The following is a 12483-nucleotide window of genomic DNA, read 5'->3' as shown; positions in this document are numbered from 1 at the left end:
TTATTTGGGTTTTGATTAGATTTTACAACTTTTTAAGATTCTTTTTTATGTTTATTCATTTTTATTTAATTTTCCATTCAAAATAAGAATCGAATAAATGTATATTATCAAATAACACAAACTTTAAGTGATTAACTGTTGGATTTGGGTTTATTTGATAGAATCAAAACGGGCCTATCAATGTCACACAGAAAAAAGAAACAATCATTTTAGAGAAAAAAAAGTATTCACATATTTGTTCATATCTCTCTCTGAGTTCGCTTGGTGTTTGGAAAGCTTCTTCCAAATACGCGATCGTTGTATTCTGGGAGTTCACCGTGCTCCAATAGCCTCGAAGCTTTAGAGGTGGCACGAAAATCGAACTTAAAGAAACTGTGTTTTACAGGCTTCGACTAAATATATTATTTTAATTTCAGGTACTTATCTGGAATCGCTCGAATTGCCGGAGTTTTGTCATCGTCAACAACCGCCGTCCCCAATATTAACTAAATAAAATCAAAACCAAATGTCTCAAATATTATATTTGATTTCAAAGTCTCATAATATGCATATCAAGGTCACATATTTTGTTTCCACCAGATGTCAAGTATTTTATTGGAATCAAGTGTTAGAATATCACTAGAAATAACTAATATCAGTTAATTACATTTCCATCATACTAATAGAAATGTATGTGAGAAGAGGTAGATATTTTCATAAATATTCGCTCTCACTAATATATAGCATACATACATGCATACATATACATATATATATATATATATATCGTTTGGTGGAGAGTTGCCGTACGAATAAAACAAAACTAGCATCTTATCAAGAGAATGTACTTGTTGTATCAGATGATTTTGTAGGATATTAGACAAATTTAAAATATTTATTGATTCAATATCAATTTTTTGGTAAAGTATTCCTTTCATTCATTTATGTCTTTTCCAAACGGCTTATTCAATAAAAATAAATGCATTTATCGATTCTCTTAATTTTTTTTTCACATGAAAAAAAACCGCAGCATGGTAGCATCACGAGGCACCCATATGTTTGGATCACTGCCACATGCATCGTCCACATGACATAATGTTCGTTATCCATTCAATGATATTTTCAATTGAGTGTTTGAAATTTCGAAATACCTTTTTTGGGGGAGTATATCTGTTTTTTCCACTGAATTTCATATTTTTTTTATATATTTGATATGATAGAACAAACCAATGAACCCTTAAACCAAAACCAATTATAAAAAAGTCCCATATATGATATTATGAAAATCAAATAAATGATTTATCTAAATTCATTCCAAAATGGGATTGACAAACTTATATTCAATTCGTTGTAAAATCTTTCTCCAAAAAATATTTAAAAAAACAGTTCGAACATTTGAATTGTGAAACACTAACTTAATATAGAATCGTTGTTTCTAATTTTTTTGTTTGTTTTTTTTTCTTTTAGATTATCATATTGGGTTATTTTGAGAAATGATTTTTTTTCATATTTTGGATAGTGAATATGTTATATCATATAGTTTAAATCATATATATATAGATATATAACTAATTGAGGTATAATTTAAGTTCCAATATTCATTGAAATTACACAAATAATCAAATTTGACATCATAAATAATAGATGTTCTATATGATATCACGTATCACCAAAATATCACATATAAACAAAATAATATTCCAATATGATATTTCTACTTACCACTAATTTAACTCAATTAATTCTTATGATTTTTGGTAATAAATGAATAAAAAGAAAGAAATTGCGTTTGTCCAAAACCTTTTTATATAAAATTAATAAATATATGTAACGAATTTCTTCTATGGGCAAAAGTTGCTATCATTTTCATGTTATCTTTGTATAAGAGATACTGTGACGTATATGGCATCCGCAAATTATTGCTTATACTTATATAATCTAAGATATTTTTCTGATAATTTTTCTTATCCGCAAAATTAGAGCTGATTATTTTAATACATTAAATATTAAAGATAATCCTTTGTTTGTTTAAACAAAATATTCGGATATTTTGGCTTGGATATGTACAATCGATTTTTAAATAAATTTTTTATTAATAATAATCAAATCATAACTAAATATAAAAATGAATAGATACGCTTTTAAAAATAAAAATAAATAAATATAAATTATAAGTGTTACTCCCTAATTATTTATTTCAAAGTACAAATAATTAAATAAAATTTTACATATAGGCTGCTAAACTTCATCTGTTGGTCTAAAAATGGCCAAATGAATTGAATATATTTTTTAATTAGATATCAATTTTTTTTTTCATACAACTTGCAGCATATGGCCAAATGAGAAGTTCTTCTATTTTTTTTCTGCGATAAGAACCAGAAGAAATTATACAAGACAACTAATAATTATCAAATATGTATATGTCTCGATTTTCTTCTTCCAAATCCTATATTTTAAAAGTTCCACATGAATTATATATTAAGAGTTTTGCAGAAGTCAAAGGAATGAAGCAATTATAGGGGGCAGAAAAATAAAATTTAATTTTGGAAATATATGCGTTACCGACAAAATCAGAGTGGGGATTATATGAATTAAATGCTTCTAAAGTGGTATTATAGTGTTTAGGAACATTCTATCCTTTATCTTATGAGAATAAAAACTTATAATTGTGTAATGATTGAGACAATAATTTAAACCGAATCCTATGTCTGCAATATATGTGCACACACACATATATATATAAATATATTATTCTCAACTTTCGATAATGTTGCTTTTAAAAAACTAATCAATTAAACAAATAAAGAATACAACTAATGCAAAAAAAAAATGTAGAAAATATACAAATAAATATGAGAGGTATGTGTCGGCAGAGGAGCTTGGCATATTTTCAAACCCATTTTTCAAAATATTACACATAATCCCAATAAAAAAAATTGTAATTATGGGTTATATAAATTTTATAAGAAGAACATAATTATGTTATTAAAAAAGAGTCACTGTTTACAAAATGTATTTCATGTAGTAAATACTATAGATAATAAATATTATAATGGATTTTTGTTGCTTATGATATAAACATAATAATATTGTGAGGCCATCACTTATAGTTTCATCACGAGGAGAAGGAAATCATCATCATTGATTGTCACAGTTGGTACGAAATGATTCGTTCGTTGTTGTAACAATCGTTGATATTGAGGTCTACTCCCAACCCAAAACCCTAATAATTTATGTCCGACCATCCATATACGACAAATTTAAATTAATCTCAATAATAAATATTTTTAATAATAATTATTATTATGAAGTCGTTCTTCGACGCCATTAATTATGAAGACATTTTTTTTAATAATAATAATTTATGAACGGTGAGTGAGCTATTATTCTACGATGGCATTGACTTTTAGTGTTTGCAAATTGTAAATTCTTCGACGCCATTAATTATGAAGACATTTCCCAATATCAATGTAAAAGATTATATTTTTGGAAAGATATAATTATTGAAATCTAAAAAAAATCATACCGTATTTATTAGAAGAGACTATTTACTACAGCAATTTTACGTATGTTTAATTTAGTGTTATAATTGTATAAGTAAATGTATATTCGTCGTGTCAATACATTGAAAATTTACCACATGATACGAGAGTCCAAAACATTAAATATTCTTATATTTACAACTTATATAATTCACACGTTAAAATTTATATCGAATTCATCAATCATTAATAGTTATAATATTAGAACACATTGTACATATTTAAAGTCATAAATGTGCATTTTTAAATTAGTTTTTAAACAATAAATTATTCTAAATTAATAATATTGTAAGTGTTTTTCCAATAAAATCATAAATGAACTCATTATACTTTATTTAGAGTCGTATAATATAGTCGTTTTTTAACAAAAATATATCATAAGAATTATCGCCAATAATCCAATTATGTAAAGAAATAATTCTTTCGGAACTCAAACCCAAATAAGATACCATCTAAACAATTATATTAACTTCTCGTGTATATATATATATATATATATATATATTGTTGATCATATATTTTGATGGGCTTCTTGTTGATCATATATTTATTTTTTGGGCATTTGAAAAGCCCAAAATAATTATATTTTCAATTGGTCGATGGCCATTCCTTATTCCATTGAATGCGTGCCAAAAGATTTATCTAAACCCTAAACCAATACATCTTGTTAAATATCTTGTTCCTAGTTTTCTTAATTTGTATTATTTCGATTGAGAACACAATCATTTCGAATTTGACTCAGTGATACAAGTTTTCCTTTAAAAATTATGCGATATGGTTGGGGGGGGGGGGTAGCGTATTATGAAAGACAGGGGACAAATTTAGAACAATAATAACAATTAGGTGTAAAATACAAGTTTTGATAAAGTTAGGGCCCAAAAGGAAAATACGAATAATTCCGATTCTGCGAATTTGTGGAAGAACTTTTTCCTGCGTAGACTTCATTCCCGGAGTTCTTTCCTTCCTGGGTGTTGGTAAGAGATTTGATCTTCAACGACGAAATATATTCTGGGGTTCGAAGAAGAAATTGGAAATCATTGTTCGGAAAGGCGGAGGCGAAGATGGAGAAAGTGATGAACATCATAAAGCCGAAGCCTGATCCGAAACAGCAGCTGCGTGATTGGCAGCGGAGGCTACGCCAAGAGTGCCGCAACATCGAACGCCAAATCCGAGGTTATTTCAATCTTCTATGTTCTTTGAGTCCCCGCTAATTGATTTGTTCGGATGGTTTCGTTGATGGGTTGCCCCTAATCTAGGGCTTTTGAATGAAGTTCAGATTTAGGGAATTTCGGATTTTCGGGAATCCGTACGGTGATTTGGATTGTTGGGTGCCTTCGGTTCTAGGGTTTTGATCGTTTTCGATTGTTAGTCCCCAGAAATATGTAATTTTTCTGAATCGGATACGATCACAGGATGATCACGATTGATGGGTGTTCTTAGACTTGGGTTCTGATTCTGTAGTATTCCTTCCTCTTTTCAATTTCTTAGATTGAATGATACTGTTGGTGTAACTTCCTGGATTAGGCTCTTGTATTGATACATTCCATTTCAGATATACAGAGAGAGGAGAAAAATGTACAGAAAGCTATTAAGGATGCCGCTAAGCGGAATGACATTGGCTCTGCAAAGGTAAACATAATTGCTCTCTTGCTGATACTGAAACATATGGTTTCGATTAGGAATCTTTAATTTCCCAACTTAGGAATTCTGGAGATTTCGTAGAGGTTGGTGCAGTGACCACGAAGTACAGTGTTCTTAGATCATTCATCATCAGGAAGTCTTGCTTTTGTTCCATAAAACCTACTTATCGGAAATACTCGCAATGATAATCATCTTATTGTGATAAATATTGCTGCTGGTGGAGGGTTTTTTTTGTTTGTGAAAATGTGGCCTTTTTCCTTGAAATGTTGGACCTTTTTAGGGAAATAACTTATCAAGCAATTGGCTTGTGATTGTTCAACTCATTGCGTCGGTAATTGAGGGATAGGAAAGTAATGAGAGCGAATTTGAACTGTTTTCAGGACCTGGGTTCAGTTCAAAGTCTTTTGATCCTGTATCATTTTTTCTCTGATGCCCTGATGTTTTATGTTTCCAGGCACTTGCTAAGGAAATTGTTAGTTCTAGAAGAACAGTGAACCGTCTTTATGAAAATAAGGCTCAATTGAATTCAATATCGATGCACCTCGGGGAGAGTGTTGGTATAATGCTTCAGTGGTCTACTTATAGGATTTCCCATACTCATACTGTTTTTCATATGATTGGTACCACATATTTTTTTTTACACCTTTGTTTCAATTTATTGGCTCTGCAGCAATTGCTCGTACAGTCGGACACCTGTCTAAGAGTTCTGAGGTTATGAAGCTCGTGAATAATCTCATGAAGGCTCCGGAAATGGCTGCCACGATGCAGGAGTTCAACAAAGAGATGACTAAGGTCTGTTGTATCGGTTTGTTTTGTTTCCTTCCCTAATGTAAACATTTTGCTAGTCACCTTGTTTCTGTTATGGATTACAGCATTCTCTAAACCCTAAACCCTAAACACTAAACCCTAATTAAACCCGTTTAGTCATACATGAATATTGAGGATATTCACAACTAACATGCCACATATCCCCTGAGTTGACTGTTGCTTTTCGTATACGGGATTCGTAGGCTGGAGTTATCGAAGAGTTTGTGAACGATGCTGTTGACACTGCCCTAGACACCGAGGATATGGAGGAGGAGATAGAGGAAGAGGTTGATAAGGTATTGACCGCAATAGCAGGAGAGACTGCTGCAGAGTTACCAGACGCCGTCGTGAGGAAGGAGAGGATAAAACTGCCTGCTCAGAAAGCGGGTCCTTCCCGTGAGGTAAGCGACCTCTACTGGTCACATTCTCGTAGAATTCGGAAAACCCATGATTATGATGGCCTTAGGTTAAATGTTTCCAATACCATTTTCTCCATTTTGAAGGCCTAATGAAACAAATATGTGGTTTTCAGGAAGAGGCCATCGCTGAGGGAGTTGATGATGAAGAAGAACTCGAGGAAATCCGAGCTCGCCTCGCGAAAGTTCGATCCTAACTTTTTTTCTACGGCTCCTAAAACTATATTCTTGATCGATTTCCCAAACTCTTCTAACTTGATGGAGAGATGAAAAAACAAGATCATATCTTGTATGTAATGTATGTGTAGAAATTACTTGGAATGTGAAGTTGCTTCTTCTTCATGCCTTACACATATGGATATGTATGTATGCTGAAGTATAGATATCCCATTTTATTATTTAAAATAGATTCAAATTTATGAAAATAAAATGATGAAATTTTATAAATGTGGCTAAAATATTGTAGGTCTAAGTTCTAACATTTACGTTTGCATTAGCTTCTCATATTCTAAGGTTTGCATGTATATTAGACTCACATTGATTCCATTCAAAACCTTAGCTAGGGTTTGTCTAGGCAGCGACCTACAGTGATATTATATATATATATATATATATATATATATATGTTTTGTAACTATGGTGGTCCAAACGTCAAGGTAGCGTAGAGTTTATATATGTATATATAGATGTTGTTGCATTTATGTGGTATAAGTAGAGTTTATATGTATAGATGTGGTTGCATAATTGCATTGACGTGGAATAAGTAGAGTTTATATATGGGTTTTTTATACAAAGATGTGCATTTATGTATATATATATATATAAAGATGTGAATTTATGGGATGCATGTAATAAATTAATGAGCAAAAAGCATATACGCAATGGTGTTCTTGAACATGTGCAAGACGACTTTGCCATGAACTCTCATGTTTATGGTGTGAATAAATTTTGTTCTTTATGCAGAAATTGCGCTTTAATCAAAACCGTTAATAAATAATAAAAATAAAATAAAATGAATAATACATAATACTATTTAAAATAAAATAAAAAAAGAGACCTAAAACTCGGTCGAATTAACATATTATTATCATACTTGGATATTAGGTTTTCTCCTCCAAATAGTTATAATACCAACTATGGAGGACATTTCTATCACTTTATGCAAAATAAACAAAAAAACGTATGACCATATAAATTGAATTTCATCTAAAATTCGATTTGATTTTTTTTAAATTAAATTAATCTAATCGGAATAAAAATTAAATGTATAAATAATGAAAAATAACAAAGGAAATAAAATTCATTTTAAAAAATAGTTTCAACTTATTCAAAAAATATATTCTAGAGCAAATCCGAATTCAATTCGAATCGAACTTAAAATTTGATATAAAAATTAAATATATTTCGTATTTGCAAACCGTGTGTTTTTTTTTTTAATAATTACTCGTAATAAAATGTGCGCATACGTTCTAAAATTTAAACAATGCATATATGTATTTTATCAATAGGTATGCTTTAAATTTGACTGTTTCTTTAACCAATCCGGATTTGTTAACCTAAGACCCTTGAGTTTTAATCAATTATAGGATATATATATATATATATACACACACTCTATCCTAGCTAATTGTTCACTAACCTAATTAAGGATTCGCACTAGAATTTTTAATTGTCTTTATTTGGTTGGATTCTGACGGTTGAGAAATATGTGAAATATGTTGGTAATATTTAGAAAATGATAATAATAATAATAAACGTCTAATTAATCCATTTAGAAATATATGATATTTCTGCAAAGTACGTATCGGAAATTAAGTTTTTGTTTTTCTATTTTGCATTTGTTTGTTAGGGTTGTAAACTCGTGATATGATGTATTTTTTTAGAAACAACGATGAGTGAAGCAACAGATTGGTCGGTCCACGAGGGTGCATAAAAAGGCACATATATTATTTGACATATACTAATGTTTACATCATCTTATTCTATTATTCTTCATTTCAATTTTTTTTTGTGTGTACTAATAAATACTAACTAATATTTTATGAACATATGATAATTCATTTGTTTAAATACGATGCTTAAAGTATAATATCTCATATATAAATAGTTATGTGTGTATATGTGTGTGGCAAGTTTGTAATAAAGAAACGATTTGGACAGATTAAAAAAAAGGAAAAGCAAAGCCAATTAGCTAAGCTAGCACAAAACTACACGTTTCTGTATATGAATTAAATGGAAATTTTACAAAAATTAAGGAGAAAATCATGTATCCATCCCAAATTAATCTGGTTATATATATATAGATATATGTTCATGTATCCATCTCAATTTAATATATGGATTAATATATTCATGTATCCATCTCAATTTAATCTGGTGGACCGAATATTCGTTTAACAGAATTAATCAAGGTTAATGTTCTCGTAAGACATGTGGTTATAATGGGAACGCAATCTGAATCTTGACCTTAAAAGCAAAGAAATATATATCTCAATAATATTTATAATAAATATTCCATTAATTAACGCCATAGAGATATTTTTCAGAAAATGCGTGTCTCTATTACATATATATATATGAAATTCTTAAGATGAAAGTGACAGAAATAAAGTTGGAAAAAATTGACCTTTTGTTTTCATAATTAGAAAAATATTTAAAAAATAAAAATAAAAGTAGGTTTTCCGCTCGTCTTTAAATTTTATTTTTTGACACAGATTTGTTGGCTAAGTACACGAACGAACCAACTATAAATACCCTCTTCGGCCCCATCCCCCAACCATTCCTCAACACATTCGTAAAAAAAAATATCTCAAATCCCACAACAAAAAATGACAAAGCACATGAACTCCACAACGTTCTTTCTCTCATTCCTCCTCTGCGTTTCCTTCATCTCTTGTTTTCACCCCGCAACTTCCCGAACGATCACAAACAACCCCTTCTCTCCCTCTGCGAATTCACCCAAGCTTATGGCGGAGAAGCTTATCAAATCCTTCAATTTGATGCCTGAGCGTGATGTTAACATCGTCCCGGAAGACGTAGCCCAATCTCTGAGGCTCGTGGAGAGAGAAATCGATTTTCCGGCGACTTTTGCTGGAGAATCCGCCGCCGATGTCCCGACGGTGAAGGAGTACGGTCACCATGCTGGCTACTACAAACTCCCACACTCAAAGGCCGCAAGGTAAGTGAAAAGAAAATTAGTCAACTGGGCCCTGCTAAACCGGAAACGAATACCCTAAACCGAGATTAAACCGGTTTAGAATCACGTTCCGTAGATCAATCCGGTTCTTCGACTTTCACGATATTGATACCTAGCTTTGAAAGCCCCAAAACGCAGATTAGAGTCGCTCGGATCTGAATATCGGTTCCGTTGACAAACCCGGTTTACTCAATTGTCTCTTAACCATAATTTCTGAAATCGAATAAAAGAACCAAAGATTGCGGGCTTGTTTGAATCAGCGGTTGTTACAGATGATCGGGTTCCGGTTCTTTTCGGTATTTGTCTTGACCGGTTTAGTGTTCGATTTTGACAGGATGTTCTATTTGTTCTTCGAGTCCCGGAGCAACAAAACAGATCCTGTGGTGATTTGGCTAACCGGCGGGCCCGGTTGCAGCAGCCAACTCGCTCTGTTCTACGAGAACGGACCGTTCAATATCTCGAAAAACTTGTCTCTTTCTTGGAACGACTTTGGTTGGGACAAGGTTGGTTAGAAAATCTCGAACCGAATCGATTTCTTGTGACACAAGCAACATCTCAACAACCTTATCTCTACATTGACCATTCTCTGAATTTTTCTTCTTAGGCCTCCAATCTGATCTACGTGGACCAACCGGTCGGGACCGGTTTTAGCTTCACCTCGGATGACAGTGATCTCCGACACGACGAGGATGGTGTGAGCAATGACTTGTACGATTTTTTACAGGTAGGGTTTTACTCTATTTTCTTCGAAAAAATTTTATAAACTGTTTAAAGAAATCAAGAATTCATTCGGGTTTTTTTTCCACGTAGGCTTTCTTTAAAGAGCATCCGCAATTCGCGAAAAACGACTTCTACATAACCGGAGAATCTTACGCCGGGCATTATATACCGGCATTGGCATCTAGGGTTCACCATGGAAACAAGAACAAAGAAGGAATTCATATCAATCTCAAGGTATGTATCTGTCCATGGTTTTGGATTTACTTTCTAATCACATGATTTACGGGTTATTGAAACGGTTTAGCCGGCCGGTTTAACTAGGGTTTTGCGATCGGTAACGGCTTAACCAATCCCGAGGTGCAATACGGTGCGTACCCCGATTACGCTCTTGATATGAAGTTGATTACAGAATCCGATCACGAATCCATCAAGAAACTATACCCTGATTGTCAACGAGCTACTAAAGAATGTAGTAAGCATATATTAATTCTAAATCTCGACTATTTTCGATTTAAACGTTTTCGTTTTCGTAAAATTTTCGATCTTTTTTGTGAACCGTCATTTGTAATTCATTCTAGATACCGATGGTGGCGATGCTTGTGCCAATGCTTACTATGTCTGCAACGAAATCTTCGACAATATCTTAGGAATCGCGGGAAGTGTAAATGTAAGTAAACAAAAACAAAATTTATCGTTCATTTCAATCGATCAGATCGGATTTGTTATCGTTTAATTTTCTTTTGTTGAAGTATTACGATGTGAGGAAACAATGCCAAGGAAACTTGTGCTACGATTTCTCGAGCATGGAGACGTTCTTGAACCAGAAATCGGTAAGGAGCACCTTGGGAGTGGGAGATATCGAGTTCGTGTCGTGCAGTTCGACGGTTTATGATGCAATGCGGAATGATTGGATGCGAAATCTCGAGGTCGTGATCCCGGAACTTCTCGAAGACGGCATCGAGCTCCTCGTTTACGCCGGAGAATATGATCTTATCTGCAATTGGCTCGGTATGATCTGATCTTTTCTACATTAACCCGTTCTTTCATGAACTGAATAGATTCGGTTTTGGTTCAGTCGGTTCAGGTTCCAGTTAACTCAAATCCGAAAATCAAAACTGTTGTTAACACTTCAATCTCAGTCCGGTTCTGAAATAGGAACCGGTTGGTAAAATTTCTAAATTTTAATTTGTGGTTCAGTTCTAGACCCGGTTCTTGTCTGTCCGGTTTATTAAGATTATTTTCACATGTTCCGGTTCTATCCAGTACCGGTTTCCGGCTGAGATCAATTGCTTAATTTTATTTTTGTTGTTGAATAGGAAACTCGAAATGGGCTCACCAGATGGAATGGTCCGGGCAGAAAGGTTTTGGTTCGGCTAAGATGATTCCGTTTCTGGTAGACGGTACAGAGGCCGGTTTAATGAAGAACCATGGTCCACTCACTTTCCTCAAGGTAAATGTTTAAACCGAAAACTAAACCGGTAAAAATTATCGGTACAATTGCAAAATAAATCGAATTGATTTTTTTTGGGAACAAAGGTTCACGACGCAGGACACATGGTTCCGATGGATCAACCAAAGGCTTCATTGCAAATGCTGCAGAATTGGATGCAAGGAAAACTCGGTACGACCCAAGGCCGAACCGCTCCACAGTAACTAAATACCGTACCGAACTGGAGATTTTTATATCTTAATATATGTTAAAATAATAATTTTCGTTTCGAATATAAGTAATTTATTTTAATTTTGTTTAATTTAATGTTCAAGTCGCTGTGATTATGTAAAGAAAAAATTACTTCTCAAAACTCAAAAGTTTGGTTAGTTTTTTTTTACAGTCCTTGTGTTCTTGAAAAAAATGGGTTTTATTTTATGCAATGAAATTGAAAATTAGTTTAATTATTATAATTTTTTTAATTGTTTCCATTTTTAATCTAATAGAGCCCGATATTGACCGGCCAAACCGCTCGGCCGAAAACCCGGTCCGTGTTGTAGTTTTGATCAAAAGGGTATTTTAGTAAATTCGGGTTTTCCGTGGAAAATCTGGAAAATCCCCAAAATCTCGCGCATCTCACAGCATATAATACGTGACGTCATCAATTCGTCATTTGTAATCTCAGCCATGCATTCAAGTAAATTGAATTCCACACTAATCTGATACAAATGGACTTTTCTCAGCACGTGATTG

At 32.7% G+C, this 12483-nt stretch overlaps 2 protein-coding genes across 4 annotated transcripts; both read left to right on the top strand.

The window, feature by feature from the left end:
- The first annotated feature begins 4451 nt into the window (after positions 1-4451).
- Positions 4452-6738, top strand: LOC104810876 (vacuolar protein sorting-associated protein 24 homolog 1-like). Its single transcript, XM_010537325.2, has 6 exons — positions 4452-4694; positions 5074-5150; positions 5617-5719; positions 5833-5954; positions 6173-6370; positions 6502-6738. Exons 1-6 carry the CDS (start codon positions 4583-4585, stop codon positions 6580-6582), a joined length of 693 nt encoding a protein of 230 aa, XP_010535627.1. The 5' UTR covers positions 4452-4582; the 3' UTR covers positions 6583-6738.
- A 2424-nt stretch (positions 6739-9162) lies between these two features.
- LOC104810875 (serine carboxypeptidase-like 48) lies at positions 9163-12132 on the top strand. 3 transcript variants are annotated; one of them, XM_010537324.1, is made up of 9 exons: positions 9163-9563; positions 9916-10084; positions 10186-10305; positions 10392-10535; positions 10623-10668; positions 10880-10968; positions 11051-11309; positions 11618-11751; positions 11838-12132. In XM_010537324.1, the coding sequence occupies exons 1-9, from the start codon at positions 9214-9216 to the stop codon at positions 11952-11954; spliced, it is 1428 nt and encodes a 475-aa protein (XP_010535626.1). In that variant the 5' UTR covers positions 9163-9213; the 3' UTR covers positions 11955-12132. The 3 variants fall into 3 exon arrangements, with proteins under 3 accessions (XP_010535626.1, XP_010535625.1, XP_010535623.1); XM_010537323.1 differs by having other exon boundaries at positions 10623-10770; XM_010537321.1 differs by having other exon boundaries at positions 10623-10773.
- The last annotated feature ends 351 nt before the right edge of the window (positions 12133-12483 follow it).

The sequence above is a fragment of the Tarenaya hassleriana genome, unplaced genomic scaffold, assembly GCF_000463585.1.
Source record: "Tarenaya hassleriana unplaced genomic scaffold, ASM46358v1 Cleome19, whole genome shotgun sequence".
Classification (NCBI taxonomy): domain Eukaryota; kingdom Viridiplantae; phylum Streptophyta; class Magnoliopsida; order Brassicales; family Cleomaceae; genus Tarenaya; species Tarenaya hassleriana.
This window is presented reverse-complemented; position numbering and strand designations above follow the sequence as displayed.